Here is an 18,836-nt window from a genome sequence, read left to right on the forward strand (position 1 = left end):
ACACATGTTCTCCGAATCTGAACTCAGCATGCTTTTTAACAAGGTTTATTCATTTCATATCAAGTCAATTACAGTAGATCAGTCTTTCCAAGCAGCAAATTTTATATGAATGAAAAAAAATTATTTTTTTAAATATATATTTTTACAAATTATATATAAATATTGGCAAATTTCATATAAATTACCATTGGCCGTACATCCAGTTGAGGAATCGTACAATTCAAATGCTTCATTATGGATACACTTAAGCAGTGCTATGCGTTCAACATTATCGTGCTGCAATCAAGTTTGCCCGTTATCGAGGAGGAGGAGAGTCCGTATAGGTATCGAGTGCGTATATACAATGAGTTCTTGGAACTGTCCCCAGATCGAGTCGTAGCCGAACACTTTCCAAGTAATCCGATAAGTACCGTTGTGGCTAGCCCCTGCGATTTGGTTGGCTCCCTGAGCTCCAAGGGCATCTGCGTGACCGTTTACGAGAATGACACTTTGTTTGGCTGCGGCACCTGCAGACCTTCGACTGGACTGCTGCGCATGCTGGCGGATCCCACCTTCTCGTGCACTGAGAGCCTTGCCGTCACCTTGGAGAAGGGCAAAAGGCGCATGGGCCAGCTGCAGCTTAAGATCAATATCAGCTCCGTCGATCCGGATCTAGAGTGAGTAGCGATTGCCGAGCAACACAGGGAGAGATCCATATAATTTGTCTGTTCTGTTTCCCCTCAGCGCCCGCCTGCTTCCCTTTGGCTGTTACGATGTCTGCCGGCCGCTGGACAAGTCCGTCAACCCGCGTGACATAATATTCACGCTGGGCCGTTCCCGGAAGTGCGCGGGCACCAGCTGCATCACAGACGAGCGCCTCATGTCGCAGGCCGGAGCACCATTTAACTGCACGCATAAGGAGAATCCGCCGGCTGGCAAGGAATGCAGCTGTGGGGTGCGCGGGGCGAAGACACCGCCATCACTGGATGCAAGCAAGGAACGCGAACGTAAAATGCTGAAGAAGCTGCTCGTGGATCTGGAAATAGACAGGGAGCGTGTGCCCACGCCGCCATCGTGTCATGAACGCTCCAGGCATTGCCAGTGCGTTCGATCAAGCAGCGACAGCAGCAGCTCATACGATTCCAGCGACAGCAGCCTGTACCAGGATCGGAAGTTCAGGCAGAGCGAGCCGGAATTCGATGCCACACTTTCGCCTCAGCAGCTGGAGGAGCTGCAGGAAGTGCGCAAGCGCGCTCTAGGCGCCTGTCCCATCATCAGGGCACCGGAGCTGGCCACTCCCAAGTACACGCCCCCGCTGCTGTGCTCCGTGTGCCATGCCAACATCACGTGGCTGCCCAAGTTTGCCGCCTGCCCGTATTGCGGCTACAGGCGCTGCGACCTGGAGCAGCCCAGCGAGGAGCCGTTCGATGAGATGGCCACCGCAGCGGACGTCCTGCGCGATCACGTGCTCCACGCGCGCGTTAGCAGTGAGTCCAGCCAGAGGCGGCGCTTCACGTGCGGCAACGGTGATTCGGCGTCATGCAGCGCCACCAAGATCACCAAGACCTGCACCTGCAAGGGGGGACGGGTCTGCACTCGCTGCCGCATCCAGCAGCTCTGCGATAACATGATCGATACGAAGCCCAAGTCGCCGGAGAGCAAGTCGCCTGCGCGGCCCCTCTCGCCGAAGAAGACGCCATCGACACCCTCGCAGCATCGCCAACATCTGCTCAAGATCTTCTCCGACATGCAGAAGGTGGTGGGCGGCAAGCCGTCCGCCAAGGAGGTGACCGAGAACGTGCTGAAGCAGTGCGCAGAGGTCACGCGGAAGGGCAAGAAGGGTCGCCGACGGTCGACGTCAATCAAGAAGCTGCTTAGGGAAATGGAGGAGAGTGTGCCAACCAAGCGCAAGAAGAAATCCAAGTGCTCGAAGCGAAAGAGCAAACGTCGCAAGTCCAAGCGGTAAGTTAGCACCCAGACCATCCATCCATTGGGAATAGTGTGATCAATGGCAGCCCCCTTCTCGCCTTCAGCTATACGTTCCTGGTGCGCAAGGATACGATTCGGCGGCCAATCACCCATCACTCCTGCTCGCAGGGCAGCGGCCGAGTGCCCTGCCACATGGGCTGGATGTGGACCAAGAGCGAGCTGGCCGCCCACCACAAAAGCTGGAAGCCGGGCGCCATCAAGAAGTCCATACGGGAGCTGATGGCCTATTTCCTGAAGGACTATCCCGCCGACAGGATTGTGAACTCGCGCTTTCACTATCGCACCCGCAAGGAGCCAGACAAGTGCGCTGTCGAGGAGCCCCTCATACAGCACCCGACGCTGCATATAGTCAAGAAGCACGACGAGTACACCATCACCCTGCGGCCGCTCAAGGATGCCAAGACCCTGGCGGTGGCTGCCAATCCGTATGCGAACATGAAGCCAGTCGTCTTTCGCATTTCCAAGGATCCAATCGCGACCGGCAAGCGCAACATTAAGCTCGGCCTCAGCGACAGGGGCTACGATGTGTGCACCTGCGGTCAGCCGGTGTCCCACTGCTTCTGTCGCAGTCATATCGACCAGAAGCTCCTCGTCGAGGATGTGAAAATTCTGAGCGCGGAGCAGGGCTGGCAGGACGTCAGCGACACCTTCGTCTACTCTGACCTCAGCGAGAGTGACAGCGACAACGAACTGGAGTTTGGCGTGACGCCGCCGGCGGGCATCGTCAAGCCGGAGCGCTGCAATCGACCCGATCGGGTGAACTGTGAGACGCAGTACAATGAGAACGACTGGGCCCTGCCCACCATGTATCCGCATCCGCCCAACGCCCAGGTGCAGTACGGTGGCTGCGTCATAGGCGAGCGCAAGGACAGATTCCCCTGGATCTTTGGCAAGGGCTTCGTGCATCGGGAGCCAAAGCCGCCCAAAATGATCAACAGACGTAAGACAGACAAGCCCAAGGCAGCAGACAAGTCCAAGGGCCGACTGAAGGGTGGAGCCGACACCGCAGTTTTCAGAGGCGGTTTCGATCCATACAGCGGCAAGCCCACCTGGCTCAAAGCAAACTAAGCGAATCTAAAACTAGAATCGAGAAATGAAATTTTAAGTAAAGGAAAAATCTCACGAATCTGTTGTAAGCACGATGGGAGACAAGAGCAACGTGGTCAATTGGTCAGCAAAGCGGAGCAGCCAGCAGTGTGCAGATTTTAAGTTAAATATCAACTTTTATGTAACTTAAGGAAACATTTTACAAGTCTAAATCATAAATAAATAGTGCTCTATATGCAAAACGAAATTGTGCACGACTTTGCCAAATTGAATAATTGAGTTACACAAGCGCAGTAAATAATTTGCATAGAGATATCTGATTATGGCACGCATATGTAGTTGCGAAAAAATTGTTGATAATTTGAGTGAACATGGAAAAAAATTCGCGAAAAGATTTCTCAAATTATTTAAAAGTTATGAAATGGTTAGGAAAATCTTCGAGTTTGATATAAATATTCCTAGAAAATAACATTGATAATATATTTATTTATTTCATCTTTCATAAACCTAAAAATTAGCATATAAATTGTAGAGCCTATGCCAAGACCTTGAGTTGAACAAAGTGAGCCATGAGACTTTTAAAAATTACTTGGTTGGAGCTGTATAAAATTCTAGTCATACTCTATTGAAATTTCAACGCGTTGGCTTTCAGGCTCGAGCGAATAAAAATTTATAGCATCGAAATTGTAGTTCGTGTATTTGAAATTGAAATTAACCGTAGTTACCATATATCAAAATTATAATATACATATATATATTTTTATTCAGTTTATCTTATTCGTAGACAACGCGTACTTTGCACAATGCCGAAGGCACCATGCTGCTGGGCATCGAACGAGCTGAGCAGGGATAAGGAGAACTATATACGCTGTTCAACCAGACAGAATCCTCAGAGCAATGATACTAAGGATAAGAAAGGCAAGCCGGACAAGAATATGTGCTGCGGGCCAGCGTTTCGCTTGCAAATGGCCAAGGAGGCCGAGAAGGACACCAACGTTGACATCGACGCCATGTGCGGTCCGAAAGGCAAGGGCAAGAAGAAGGTCAAGCCCGACAAGGACAAGTTCCGGTGCTTCGTGGCCAACATGATCTGCATGAAGCTCTATATGCCCGGCCGCGACTTTGAGGACCGAGACCAGCTGCAAATGAACGTGGTCATATGCAAGGGCTGCACTCCGGTCTTGTGCTCGAGCCGCATCGGGGTCAACTGTATGCCCTCTGAGCCGAGCGCTCGATTCTCAATGCTGCCCGAGTGTCTGGACAAGGCGCTCACGGATGGCGTCAATCTGTCTGTGAAGTACATGAATAAGGAAATCGGTAAGCAGTGGATCTAAGTTTGTTTTATACCTTTTATGTGTGTGACTTGAGCCACTGTTTGTCTAGGACGCGGCTGCTTTGCCCCGCCAGATAGTGTCATACTGCGGATGACCAACACAACTGAAGAGGTTGTCTATACCACAGAAGTAGAGCTGACATGTAAGGGCTGTACCGTGGGCCTGTGCACAGTACGCCTCTCGATGACCATGCAGTGTCAAAGCATCGAAGAGTAAGTAAGCTCCACGGCTGCTGGCTGGAGCCTGGAAGCCAACAAAAAAGCCGATGGCGCCTGAAATTCAATAGAGTAATGGACACGGACATGGACCTTTGCAGCGATGACGAAACCGACGATGACGGCGACGGCGACCACGACGACGACGACGATTGCACTGGCGTTTCAATGGGGGTGGATACAGATAGCTCTGCAGAAACCTCTTCCGATCCATGCCAGGGCTTCGTCAGCATTGATGATCAGTCGGACGATTCAAACAACTTTTGTGATACATCCAATAACAACAGTAGAACTTGTGGCGGTGACGAGGTGAGTAGCTGCATTCGTACCAGGTCAACCACTGATCGTTTCGGTTTCGGGTGGTTCTAGCTGCGGTCGCGCAAACTGATCGACGTGGCTGGACCGTATAATGTATACAGCGCCGACAAGTCCGACAATGGCTGCTTGAAGATCGAGGCATCGGCCGGACCCGGCCATCAGTTCTCATTCGGCTCGCGATCCTATTTGGGGGAAGGCAATGTGAATCGCATGTGCTCGCAAGCCTCGGCGCCAAAGCTGAAGCAGATGGGTGTGAAGCCGGAACGTTCGTGCCTCATGTGCCACGCGGATGTGTCCTGGCTGCCCCAGATAGCGGCGTGTCCGCACTGCGGCTACAAGCCGCTGCCCATATTCACGGAGAAGGAGTACGATGAGTCGGCCACGGCCAAGGACATCATCGTTGACTTCTTTCAGCAGAAGAGCAGCGAGTCGAAGATCTCCAACACCAACACCTGCCACGATTTTGGCTCTGAATCCAAAACCGAGGAGGCATTCGAATCGATTGTGAGCGATTACAAATCACTCAAGCAGAGCATTAAGAAATGCAAAAGTATACAGCCATGCAACAAGACCTCGTCAAAGAAGTTGCCTACAGACTTGGTTAGTATTTTCGCGGAAATGAAGAAACTTTTCGAGGTCGGCGAAGATGACTCGGATAAGAAGCTGAAGATCAAGCAAATCTGCGATGAGGCCTGCAAGCTGGCCAAAGCATCGAAGAAACACCGGAAACACTCGAACAAAATCTCAGATCTTTGCGCCGAGCCCAAGAAGACGAAGAGACGCAAGGCGCAGCCAAAGTTTAATGTAAAGTCCAAGGTCTATGCGCCCATGGATAAGCTGGCCCATCCTCGACTGGGCCACACCCATTGTTTCGACGATGGACGCATGGTGCCCGGCCACATGGGCTGGCTCTGGACGGACAATCCATTGGCGAAGCTGCCCGGCTGGCGACCCGGCGCCATACGCCGGTCCATACGCGAGCTGATGGGCTACTTCCTCAAGGATTATCCCGTCGACAGTATACCCATATCGAAATATATGTCGTATCACAAACAGAAGCCAAAGCCCAGCCACGAGATGGAGGAAAATCCAGAGGATTTGGTGCAATTGCCGACTCTGCACATCGAGAAGAAGAACGACGAGTATCTCATCACGCTGCGACCGCTCAAGGATCCAGAGACGCTGAAGCGGGCCGCCAATCCCTATGCGAATATGAAGCCTGTGCAATTTCGCATCGTGAAGGATCCGCTGCTGAAGAAGGTGCGGGAACTGAAGCGATGCCTCAAGAACATGGGCTTCAGCAAGTGCAAGTGCCACAGGCCCGTGATGCAGTGCTACTGCCGCAGCTTCATCGACAAGAAGCAGCTGGTGGATGAGTTGCAGCGGCAGTGCGCGAAGCGTGAGATGCACAACTGCGAGAACGAGCTGGTGCTCTCAGATACCACGGACAGCGAGGCCGAATTCGATTTTGGCGTGACGCCGCCGGCGGGTCTAATGCATCCGGAGCGACTGAAGGTCAGCCACAGGACCAACGCAGAGACGCAGTACAATGAGAACGACTGGGCCCTGCCCACCATGTATCCGCATCCGCCCAACGCCTACGTGCAGTACGGCGGCTGCGTCATAGGCGAGCGCAAAGACAGATTCCCCTGGATCTTTGGCAAGGGCTTCGTGCATCAGGAGCCAAAGCCGCCCAGAATGCGCAACCCGCCCAAGAAGACAGAAAAGAAACCAGCTCCCGGGTCAACAAAGCCCCGCCAGAAGGGAGGCTACAATAGCGAATCTCAGGCAGCGACTACTTTGGAGAAGGATCGCAAAGATAGTCAATCATACGATGCGCGCCATCAGCGCATCAACCGAGCTGCCTATCCGCCGACTGCCAAGCAGTTCCAAAAGGTCACTTCGAAAGTTTCCCTGAACTCCAAGAAAGTACGATTTTCAGCTAGTAAAACCGAGAGGTTCAGTACGTAGTCGTATCGAAATTTTTATTTGATCAATTTTTTTTAAGTTTTAGCCAAATCTTCAGATAATAATTAATTTCGCTTTATACAAAATAAAAACCGCACAAATTTTAATCTACAAATCGATGGAGGTTGTTTTAGCAAGGGGAAAGAGAACTGAATTTAATACAGGTAGGGAGGAGGGGTAGAGCCAGTGCAATTAGTTCTAATAAATGTCTTTCATTGATGATAATTGTATAGTATGAGGATGAGAGTCGCACAGAAGAGCTCGCTATTTATACAAAAGAGCTGCGTACCTCCAACAAAAACATAGGAGGGCTCTACCCTTAACTGGGAGTGATGAGAATCGCTAAGAAAGATGCCTAGAAGTACTCTATCCTTGATTGATGAGAATCGCACAGTAGAACATATTTCTTGGAGAATACCTGAGTGTAACTCTACTTTAAAATGGTGTTTCCTTAGGCACTACCACATATAGACTCACATGCTCACTCACATGTGCATATTGTAAACTTAAATTGGGGTCATATGCATGTTGACCTTGTCCACAGCCCAAACCGGGGTATGTAAACAAACCGTTCTTGTGACTTTGATGTTACCCAACTGTCATTGGTTGCATAAAATGTGGATTAATCGGAACGGTGTTGTTTATCTAACCTTTGAGGCGCGCATGATATAACAGTAAACAGTGCACACACAAATTGCAAGCACCCACACACACACACACACTAACACACATTCACAAAAATTCAAGTACAGCATACCAGTAATAAATTAATAATCTGTGCTACCGTTCGTCACGCTCTGTTGATGCCACCAATTGTTGCTGCCGTTTTGACTGGCAGCAGTTCCATGTTTGTCTAACCTTATGCCATGAGCTGAGCAAACGTATTCGCAATCGACGGAACTTTGACGACGAATTTGCATGTCATCCCAGCCAGCTGATCCCATATAATCTCAGCCTCTATCCAGCTTTACCCCACCCGAATCGCTTGGCTTTGCCATCTCCCAAGTATTCCACTTAATTTGTTCGCTTTAGTTTTAATGAATTTGTCGCATAGTATCTTGATGACAGAGCCAAGAGCCATGAAATTCATGTGGCACTTACATGGCATTACTTTCCAGAGAGAGTCGCTACAAAGAGCTAACTGACGGCTGGGCCTGCGCTCAGTGGCACTCGAGACTCGGAGCGAGCAGCACGCGCAGAGCCGTTCAGAATGCATCAACATTGGGCCTTAAGTCTGGGTCTGTTGGGCGTCGTCTTACAGCTGCTGGGCCATGAGGCCACGCCCAACGCCTACGGCGACCATTACTACAACAATGCGAGTGTCAGGCAGCTGCGCTTCCACGACTTCGAGCCGCGCGAGGAGAGTGTGGTCAGAGATGAAGGCGAGAGGCGTCAGGCGCGCGGCTTTCACTTCAATGCCAGCGGCGAGGATGTCAGCGTCGAAATGGAGTTCATAATTCCCATGGTCAAGGTGCCCGTGAAGCGCAGCATGCAGCTGGCCCGCGATGCCGTCCAGGGTCTGCTCAATCTGCGCGCCACAGCGCTGCTCAACACGGCGCTGGTTGTGGCCGCCGGCGCGATTATAGCCGGAGTCGTACGCCTGGTGCTGGCGCCCCTCGTCTTTACCACCCTTAGCAGTGCAAATGGCTACGGCTACGGCTATGGCAATGGCTATGGCTACAGTGCCAAGCAGCACGAGAGCAGACGTGGCAGTGAGTAGCCCCCAGCTAATATGTGTTCATTTTTAAGTTCTCTATCTCTCCTCTCCCTCCACTCGCCCTCTCCCCTTCAGTGCGTAGCCTGACACAGGTGCTGGAGTCACAGCTGGACGCGCACAGCATCGATGTCTCCGTCTGTGCACAACGCGCCATTTGCCACTACTTGCAGCAGAATGCGGCACAGCTACAGCAGCCCACTCCAAGCTGGCCAACAGCCGGCAGGCTCATCAATGTTCTCGTCCAGTGAGTATTCACTGTACTTGCAAGTCTTCCCACTTAGCTAATCTCCTGCTGCCCACAGCTCCCGCTGGCTGGACACCTATCTGAATGGCACCGCCGTCTACAGCGCCATTGATGTGGCACGCAGCAGCCGCAGCTGTGGCCACGCCTACCGCGGCTGCAGCTGGCCTCAGCTCTCGGGCAGCTTCCTGCACAGATCTTGGCCAACTATGTTGCAGTACTTTAGTGGATATCGTTCTGCTTAGTTCTTTAGTTGTTAATTATTTATTTGCTTATAAAATGAATATTTGTGTTTAAGAAATATATATATTTTTTATTTATAAAATTTTAAAAAATGTATTAAATAAATATTTGAACATAATAAAAACGGTATTTTTATCTATATACAAACAATTTTTGATATAACTTTAATATTGGCTTCTTAACTGAATTCTAAAAATATGAAAACAAAAAAATTTTTTTTTTATTTTTAGTTTTTACCCTTTATTTGTCCATAAAGTGTACGCAAATAAATTTGAAAAATAATTTTTAAAATTCTTAAAATGTTTTTTTATGTAGTAAGTACTATGGCATGTTGGAAATTTACTTTATTTAATAAATAAATAATAAAAACTAAAATAACAAAGTTTATTCACATTTTATTATTTTATGCCAGTATTATGTTAAAAATTAAATGATTATTATACTATTGATTTTTTTTAGATTTTTTTCATTGTGATGGATTTTCTGGCAATTTATAGAAGTGGAGAAAAAAACTTATCGCTTAAATTACAAATTTTAATTCAAAAATGTTTGATTTAGTATTTCATCTGTTTGTCTGTCTCAGTATGCACACCATATCTACTACCTCAGCCCATACAATCTGATTCATATATCATATCTATCTATATATATCATCTACATACATCATCTATATCGTTTTCAGAGGTTGCTAATTTTCTGAAACAATATGACATTTCCTTTGTTTCTCCTGCTCTTCTCTGCTACATATCCATTCCACATTTTCCAACCATTTTCAATAGGTCTTTAAGCCAACCTAAAAACACATTTAAATCAATCTCTTATGCCATCCATATTTACCCATCTTTTGATCTAACGGAAACACTCTCTGTCAATCGGCCATCCATATTTACCCATCTTTTGATCTAACGGAAACACTCTCTGCCAATCGGCTTTAAGTGTTTACCTTTGTAACGGCTGCTTCCTCAATTGAGGCGCTGGAAACAAAACGTTGTCGCACCTCAGCTCAGTTGGAGCTTATGTCACGGCTGCGCAACAGCCACAGAGCTGCAGCAGCAGCAGCAGCAAGTGGAGCTCAAATGCGACGCAAATTATCACAGCCAAGAGGCAACGAAGCGGCGACTGGCTAAAATTACTGACGGCACGTAACTAACCAAGACGCCGCCAGCCGAAATGGATTTCAAATCTGCGACAGCAACACAACGGAGCAGACGCGGCCAGCCGGAAGCATGCAGTTCCTGTATTTGATTACAACGTGCCTCATCCTGTCCAGCTGCGTGGCAGCCGAGTCCGAGGAGACGCAGCATGATGGCAGAGGCGCCACAGCTTCAAGCAGCCACAAGCAGCAGAAGAGCAATCAGGGATTCCGTCTCATATCCTTCGACAGCGTTGACAAGGATCTGGCGCTGGGTCTGAACTATCTGATGCCATTTGTGGAGGTGCCGATCAAACGTAAACCCAATGCACCGCCTCGAGTAAGTAGTTTGAAGAATTCATTTATGATACACTTAAAGAAAAATACTAGATATATTTTGTACATGAACTAAAGTCTAACTCAAATACCTCAACTTGTTCTTACCTGCCTTGTGCAACTATTTGAGACTATATATATTTCTCTGAGTGTATTTTCCTCCTCCTCTTGTTCACCCATTGCAGCCGTTGGTAATCGTCAATTCCGCTGCCATCCTGAGCTGTGGCCTGGTGGCCGCCGGCGGCTTCGCAGTGGGTCATCTCATACGCAGCATGGGCCTGGAGACAATAGTGCCGGCTGGCAAGAGCGAGACTGCCGGGGAGCACGCTGAGCGCCGTCTGCTCGACGAGAAGCAGAGTTTCCTGCAGCTCTTCGATAACTTCAAGCTGATCTATCGCAATGCCAGCGGCGAAAGAGTGGGTAAGTCGAATAGCTACAAGTAAACCTATACTATGCAAGCAAATGCTATACTCATATCATATTCCCGCACAGAGACCGGACTGCCCAGCCTGCTGAGCACCATCGAACGCACCTTTCTGGAGAACGACATCAATCTGCCCGTGTGCCTGCTCAAGTCCATTTGCACGCTGACCCACAGAGCGGGCGAGAGTGTGCGCAGTGGCCAGGCCTCCGACTTGGAGCTGATGGTGGATGGCGCCGCCAACTGGTCCTGGCTGCTCTCCTGGCTGGAGCAGTCGGCACTGCGCCAAGCCATCGAAGCGGGCCGCACAGCCAATCCCAACTACTGCACCTACGCATATCCGCAGTGCAAGTGGAAGGCGCCCGAGGAGCAGCTGCTCGAGCTGCTGCGGAATAATGTGCGATTCAAGTGAGGTGAGCTGAGATGACGATGAAGAGTTCCACGTCTCTCAAAGTATTTTCCAATATATATAAGCATATGCTGAAATAGTAATTTATTCCTTTCCAAGCCCTAAAAATACCCAAAACCATTTCCCAAGCAAAAGTCGAAACTTTTTGTACGGCATCTTGAAACGAATTCTTAATTTATTTAATCATTATCATTATTAGCAAAACATTGATTGTGAATGAACATAAAACAAAATTGAGTTTGAATAACATATAGTATTGATAGAGCATTGCATACTAGTATATAGACGTTGCTTTGTGAACTATAGTCGTCCTCTAGAACTAAAAGCTAAAGCACATTTAGATCAAAAGACGAATGAAACACAAATTGAAAAAAATTATTTAAATTGACATGAAATTATTGAACTGCTGGCAAAGTTTAGAATTATTTAGCTTCTTTTTTTTTTAACAGAAATGCACAAAAATTGAAAATTATAAATCAAAATAAATTGAACTGTTGAAATCTGTACGACTTAATTATTTAAACACATATTTTTTAACATTTGAACTTATTATTTGGACTTAGGACTAAACGTTATTTGAAGATGATTTGTAAAGTTTTTATTTTTTATTTTTTTTTTTTTATGTTTTGTATTAAAGATTTGCAAAAAAGTTATTTTTTTGTGTTTTTTTTTTTCACAGCTTTTGCGTTAAAAATCTGCTCGGATTAAAACCGTCACCAAAATTTTTCATTTTTCTTGAGCAAAACCTATGAAATTTAATTTTTTTTTTTATAATTTTCTTAGTGTAATAAAATTGTAATCAATATATATTTTTTTCTGATTTTTCTTTTGGGGTCTTTTCTTTTTCCTCTTCTTCTCAACTTTATTGTTACATGTAGAATCATTTATATACTCATCTGTTCTTGGCAGTTAAAGTTGCTACAAAACTATTCAAAATATGTTGAACCCTTCCTGTTTTCTTTTTTTTTTCTCTTATTTTTTTCATTGTTGTCAGTGTATATGCGTGAGTATGGGCGTGGTCGTTGGCTTTTTGTTATTTGTATGTTTTTAATTTCTAAATTTACGTAAGGCTCAAAATTCAATCTTTTGTTTATGTTTTGATTTCACTTCCTTAAATGCCAAACTAAACGAAACCCAAAAAGAAAAATAAGAAAAGCCTACGTAAAAAACAAATGCAATGCCTCCCTGCCTGCCTGCCTGCCTGCCTGTCTGTCTACCGTGATTGTTGCACAGGCGCTTAGGGTATCTGGAGACAGTCCAGCACACCGTCAAGCTCGAAGCTGCTCTCCTCGGTCATGTTGTAGTCGTCGTTGCACAGGTCCATCAGGTAGGGGGTGCGCAGCAGCGGATTGCTGCTGTCTATGAACGATATCGATGACTTGCGACTGGTCGCCTTGCTCCTCAGCTGCTGGCAGAAGTCCTCCTCCTCTGCCTCTGCCTCGGAGAGCTGCGGAGGCGGAGCCTCTGGCACCGAGGCCACATCCATTTGCTCGGTGCGCCGCTGCATTTGCGGCGAGCCCGCGTCGGCCAGGCTGCTCTCATCGAAGCTGCTGTCACTGGAGGCATCCGTGTCGCAGGCGGTCAGGCCCGGCGGCATGGAATCATCTAAGGAGGCCACAGAACTGGCATCGCCGTCGCCGCCCAGAGGGCTGGCTGCCTCGCCGCTGCCAAAGACCGGCGACAGCTGCAGATTGGTGCCGCTGATCAGCGGATTGTGGCGATAGTTGCGCAGCACCGAGGCAGTTGCCGTGTGGCAGTGCAGCGGCATCGAGTACTTGAAGGCGTCGGCCGATACGAGAGTGGGCGCCACCACCTGCTCCAGAGAGTTGTCGTCGATGATCATGGGCACGGCTGCGTCCTCATTGTTATTTGCCTGCATAGTGGGGGGGAGAGAGAGGGAAAACAAACGAAAAGAAGATACATTAGTAATAATCTACTCAATGGAGTGTAGCTAATTACGATTATTAATTTATCGATAAGTTAAAAGTGCGTGTCTCTAACAGCTATCGATAAATTTACAATCTAAAATTAAGGGTAGAGCTGCCAAGGAAGGGGACTAGAGCTGGATGCGCTACGTTACTGTAGATATATTATTTTGTTATCGATAGCAATTGATAATAGTGTAAACAAAAAATATATAAAATACTTTCTCAATAAATGTATAGTAATCGATACTTATCGATTTATATCGATTATTCAGACCTCAGTTATATGCATACAGTTTTTGTGCTTTACATTTTGTGTCCTCTTTCTTATTTTTGTAATTGTAAATGGAACGATTTGTGGTTATTTCTTACTATAAATTACAACTAACTTAAATGCGAGTACAATCTATGCAAATTTAGCTTAAATTAAACGCTTAATTACTTAATTACGCTAGCAAAATCGTAAACCACTTTCTAAGCCCATTAAAATACCAGCTAAATGCCTAATTCATATTCAGAGCGAAGAGCAGCGCTGCGATTAAGGAAACCAGTCGAAAAATCAAGCCCGAATGGCAAGCACAATTTGTTGTCTAAGCCACAGACGAAGCGCAAATATTTAAAGTCACGAGACAGGACAATGGTGCAGCCTCACTCCCACGCCCACGCCCCCTGTTCTCCCATACCCATGGGAGCACAAAGGGATAAGGGCACAGCGCACAGCAGCCAACGGCACTTGAGTCCATCAAGAAGTCGAGCACGAAAAGGCGGTCGCCTCGGCAGCTACTCGATATAAATCATATTTTAATGATGGCCCAGCCGGAATTCGTTACAGTAATAGAAGACGACAAAATGGGGGGTTCTTAGGGAATATGATTATGCTGTATTCTGGTTACAAAAACATATATATATATATATATGTATGCATGCAAAAAGAAGAGGAAAAACCACACACAAAAGCAGCGTCAAATGCCACAGGAAATCAAGCACATATCAATCTTCAAGTGAGGATGGGACGCGTTTTCAATAATGAGCGCAAATGATGTAGATGAAATGGCCAACAAAAAAAATATATATATATAATAGGAGAAAGTGATTGGTCGGTGGTGCGGTGGTGCAGCTGAGGCAACCGACAGCAAATGGGGTCAAAGTTCGAGTGCAGTTTATTGAACCAAGCGCGCTATTTGCAATGCTTTCACAGCGCTAATTGCAACTGGGCAACAAAAAGCGAAAGTGCTGTAAGTTGATCGATGGGCAAATACGGACCAGACAAAGGGCCGTATCGCTGATGAGGTCCTGTGGGGAGAGCGCGGCAGCTGTCAGCAAAAATCTGCGCCTTTTGGCGACACATTAACAGCTGCCTAGTCACAGCAATGCACAGCTACAGATACATAGCAATAGATACACACACACACACACACAGACACACTTTCCTCTACCACCACCATCATACGGTCGCATAACGAATTCATAGAGAGTAAAGTGGAGAAAAAATGTGCTCGGCACGCGCCTACACTACACAACACACAGCCTACAGCCGCCCACAGCCGCGGGCGTGGTTAGGTGGCCAACTAACGCTACCAGCCGCCAAAGCCATAATAAATGCCAAGCACATTGTAATAGGTTTACTGTATGATATATTGTTTGGCGTGCGTCTATATTGGGCTTACCGCCAAAAGTATCAAGCCATCGACCAACGACCATCGACATCGACATCTACATCGACATCGGCTCGACATAGACTCGACATCGACCTAATATGCCACAATAATAAATTATTAAAGCCCAAACAAAAAGCAGGTTTAAGCCGAACAGGCACATTACAATAATTGTTTAGTTATCCTTAGGGAACTGCGCAGCAAGTCACACTGACAGCAATGTACTGTGGCACGAGCAGAGCATGAACGACTATTAGATGCTAGTTAGAGAGAGTGAAAGAGAGAGAGAGGGAGAGAGAGAGAGGGAGAGAGAGAGAGAGAGAGAGAGTGTGTTTCTATGTACGAATCACATGTATTTTCTGTCTTGCTTCTACATTTTCCAGAGTCAAACTAGGTGAACTCAAACTTTTAATTTTAAATATGTAATTTTCAAATCAGAAAAATGATCAAAAATCGATATTTATCGATATATGCGAATGCAAGTAAATCCTTAAAGAAAAGTTTTGGATATTTATAGTGAAGCAACTTTAACTATTTGCTAAACAATTTGATAATTCCAAGAGCTTTCGATAGACTACCAGAGTAATTATTATCACCAAGTAATTATTATCGATCTTGGCTATTATAACTATTCTATAGTATTACCTCAATGGCAAAATTTGATAACAAACCCATTTGAGACACTTGCTAAGTAATTTTTTCCATATTCCAAAAGCTTTTTATGATGAGATCAAACTCCCGTATTAAAATTAATTTTCTGAGTAAACTCGTAAACAGCAAGAGCAAACTCTTGCCCGTCACAGCTTTGCCTGCCAGATATTAACATACCTTTGTGGCACTTAACACCTTTCATTCATTCGCCCATTATAATACCTTCTTTTCTCGTCAGCTTTATGATGGCCTACAGGGTATATAAAAAATATATATATCTGCTGAGCTTTGCAGCTCTTTAAAGCAACATTTAATTGGTTTCCATTCTCGTTTTCATTTTCATTTGGGGCTGTTGGGGGCATCTTTCTTTTATTATCAGCGCCCCCAGTTCATTGACATTACGTGCCCAAATGAAATGAGTCACTTGGGCGCCTCTTTAAATGCACAGCCGAGCGCAAAGTAATTAAAGCTAAAAGTTTGCCGCAGCTACGCCTGGTGTTGTCCCCACCCCCAGGCCCAACCCCTCTCTCCTCATTTAGGCACTGATAGCCTACTTCTTGGCACAGCAGCTGAAAGGAAAAGTCGAGGCTTGCTGGGTCGCCTGCTGTTGCGGGCTAGCGGGTCACATTTGATGTTTAAATTCTGCAGAAGTGGGCGTCTGGCATTTGACGCTCACGTTGCATGTTGCGTAATGCTTGTGGCAGCCAGCAAGCTCCTGGGACTGAAGCGCACTTATCGAGGCATGCGGCTCGGCTCGAAATTGATTTTCGTACGACCAGTGGAGCTCGTAGTGGGCTCTCTGGCAATTCGGTGCCACGCACGAAAGGCTTACTTCGAGAATCACATCATTGTTTATCAAAATCAATAAGCAGTCGAGCCAACTGCGTGGAACCATGCGTCGTATACGTAATGACAGTTTGCTGAAGCTACGCTTTGAGAAATGCCTGCATAAAATTTGTCAAATTAAATTTTCTCTTCTTTTCGTTTTTGTCACACATCACAATATATAAGGATTTAAATGTGGAGCGCTACACATACACACAAATGAGCGCACACACACACACGCAGAGGGGGAGAGACGTGCTATCAGTTGTGTTTGTGTGTGTGTGCTAAGCATACTTAAGTACGCAGCTTGTGGCTGAAAGCTGACGCCCTTTGGGAAGAAGGCGAAAGTTTTTTTTTTTTTTTTGGTTGAAGTCACTGCTGAGATACCTTAACACAATTGAGGCAAATAAATAAATTATCTAATTTTGTTTCAGTTAACTAAAAATATTGAGTTCTGTTAGAAAGCTAATAATATATCAGGATATGAAATATAACCAAAGAGAAAGAGAGAGAGCAGATAAAAAAGAGTATGAAATTGGATAGATATATTTCTCAAAGCTATATGCCAGAGGGTATATCATAGATATGTTCTATGCAATATAAATATCGATGATATACTCATCTGTCATATAGCTTTGAGAAATATATATATCTGTGATATACTTATCTGGCATATAGCTTTGAGAAATATATCTATCCAACTTCATACTCATCTGGCATATAGCTTTAAGAAATATATCTATCCAATTTCAAAATCTTCATTTTCTGCTCTCGCTCTCTCTCTCTCTCTCTCTCTCTCTCTCTCTCTCTCTCTCTCTCTCTCTCCCTCTCCCTCTCTTTGGCTGATGATAATAAATCATAAAACAATATATTGAACATATGGTTAGAGATGGTTTTTAATATATGCTCTAGTTCTATATGCTTTGATCTATTCTTAAAACATAATTTACTTACAAATATTATGTATTAAGGATTGATCATAGAAGCATATATTGTAGACATATAACATAGGGGATACCCATCATTACTCATATAATGACATATCCTCGCTATACACTCAAATATCTCTCTGTCTCTCAGTTTCTCTCTCTGTCTACTCGCTCTTCTTCTTGGCATATTCTAATCTCTCTCTCTTTTCTACTCTCTCTTCATCTTGACATATTCAAATTTGTCTCTCTCTCTCTCTCTACTCACTCTTCTTCTTAACGAATTCAAATCTCTCTCACTCTATTTATTTGCCTATCTCTATCTCCAAACACAATCCAAGTGCTCAACAGTAGAGTATATAAAAAATGCTAGCTACAGCTAATAAATGGCCAGATGAAGTTGTGCGATTGGTTGTGATAAGCTAAAGTTGGACCACTTGATTAGGCACAAAAGAGCAGCTGGCAGACGGGCGGGCCGGCAGGCAGGCATCATCATTTATACCAATCAAAAGACTTCCAGGCAGGGCGGAGCATTGAGCTGGGCATTGGCAGATTAATCAAGTTTTGGGCTATCAATAAATATGTATCGAGGCTGGCAGCTGAACACAATAATATTTATGCACATAAATAAAGCCAAAGTCAGCGAAGCGTCGAGACCCCACCAGAAACCCGCCAAAAAAGCAAGCCAATTCGAAAAAAACACACACAAAGTAATTTCTTTTTCTCTCGTTTTGTTTTGCTTTGTGTTTAGCTGATTTCGTGTGTTAAGCTGGCGCTTTTCTTGTTTTTGTTGTTGTAGTTTTATTTTTGCTAAAATATTTATTAAAAGTTTATTAAAATACTTTCATAATCCACATATATATCGATATTCATATATCATATACATATATCGTATCATATTGTTGTTGACGTCTCTTGCTTTATTCGCTTTTAGTTACTAAAAGTTGCGATCGCACACGCATGTGTGTGTGCATATGTATATGTATATGTATACGCTTATTTAATATAATATTGCATACTTTGCGGCATTTAAATACTAGATTTTCTTTACTTTCGTTTTCATTTTCATTTTCTTAGCTTTTCTTCTTAATTTTTTGCATTCATATAAAGTATATTCCATTTATTGGAGTCAAATTCAAGGCTAGTTAAATTTATGCTACATTTTCTTTTTACTATTCACGTGTAAAATTTGACTTAGTTGGAGGTATTTTCCGGTTAGTGTTTCACAACAAAAAACAAACAGAAAAGAGAAATGGAAAATAAAAAGGGAAAATGTGTGAAAATTGTGTTCTGCAAAAGTTTTTGTATAAGCTGCTTATAGAAGCAGGCCCAAGAGAAAAATAGAACAGAAAAAAATATCCTCATTTCATGCTCTGTTGGGGAAGTAAAAGAGAGTATATATGTACGCTACCAGAGCTTCATATATAGAATGTACTCGATAATAGTTGCTATATAGGAAATGCTATATAGGAAATGAGTAAAAAATTATTTCTGAATATATATCT

The 18,836-nt window shown here is 45.2% G+C and overlaps 4 protein-coding genes across 8 annotated transcripts in view; 3 read left to right on the forward strand and 1 right to left on the reverse strand.

Moving 5' to 3' along the window:
* The first annotated feature begins 42 nt into the window (after window positions 1–42).
* Window positions 43–3,240, forward strand: LOC108659071 (uncharacterized). Its single transcript, XM_018111804.3, has 3 exons — window positions 43–656; window positions 724–1,941; window positions 2,013–3,240. Exons 1-3 carry the CDS (start codon window positions 235–237, stop codon window positions 3,034–3,036), a joined length of 2,664 nt encoding a protein of 887 aa, XP_017967293.1. The 5' UTR covers window positions 43–234; the 3' UTR covers window positions 3,037–3,240.
* Window positions 3,241–3,566: 326 nt separating this feature from the next.
* On the forward strand, window positions 3,567–6,965 carry Ppi1 (Protein phosphatase 1c interacting protein 1). Of its 4 annotated transcripts, none has more exons than XM_089260028.1 (5): window positions 3,567–3,701; window positions 3,784–4,332; window positions 4,399–4,561; window positions 4,666–4,873; window positions 4,934–6,965. In XM_089260028.1, the coding sequence occupies exons 2-5, from the start codon at window positions 3,819–3,821 to the stop codon at window positions 6,851–6,853; spliced, it is 2,805 nt and encodes a 934-aa protein (XP_089116154.1). In that variant the 5' UTR covers window positions 3,567–3,701; window positions 3,784–3,818; the 3' UTR covers window positions 6,854–6,965. The 4 variants fall into 4 exon arrangements, with proteins under 4 accessions (XP_089116154.1, XP_089116157.1, XP_089116158.1 ...); XM_089260031.1 differs by having other exon boundaries at window positions 3,601–3,732; XM_089260032.1 differs by having other exon boundaries at window positions 3,617–3,732; window positions 3,800–4,332.
* Window positions 6,966–7,729: 764 nt separating this feature from the next.
* LOC108659063 (uncharacterized) lies at window positions 7,730–11,360 on the forward strand. Its single transcript, XM_018111795.3, has 5 exons — window positions 7,730–8,562; window positions 8,643–8,757; window positions 10,277–10,523; window positions 10,705–10,939; window positions 11,012–11,360. The coding sequence occupies exons 1-5, from the start codon at window positions 8,061–8,063 to the stop codon at window positions 11,350–11,352; spliced, it is 1,440 nt and encodes a 479-aa protein (XP_017967284.1). The 5' UTR covers window positions 7,730–8,060; the 3' UTR covers window positions 11,353–11,360.
* A 639-nt stretch (window positions 11,361–11,999) lies between these two features.
* Window positions 12,000–18,836, reverse strand: part of sima (HIF-1 transcription factor component sima) — a 109,579-nt gene continuing 102,742 nt past the window's right edge. For both annotated transcript variants that reach the window (XM_030383466.2, XM_030383465.2), the window contains exon 12: window positions 12,000–13,222. In XM_030383466.2, coding sequence (XP_030239326.2) covers window positions 12,587–13,222 — 636 coding nt within the window. In that variant the 3' untranslated portion in view covers window positions 12,000–12,586. The remainder of the gene's footprint in view (window positions 13,223–18,836) is intronic.

This window comes from Drosophila navojoa, chromosome 2, assembly GCF_054131105.1.
Source record: "Drosophila navojoa isolate 15081-1374.11 chromosome 2, UAZ_NAV_1.0, whole genome shotgun sequence".
NCBI classification, from domain to species: domain Eukaryota; kingdom Metazoa; phylum Arthropoda; class Insecta; order Diptera; family Drosophilidae; genus Drosophila; species Drosophila navojoa.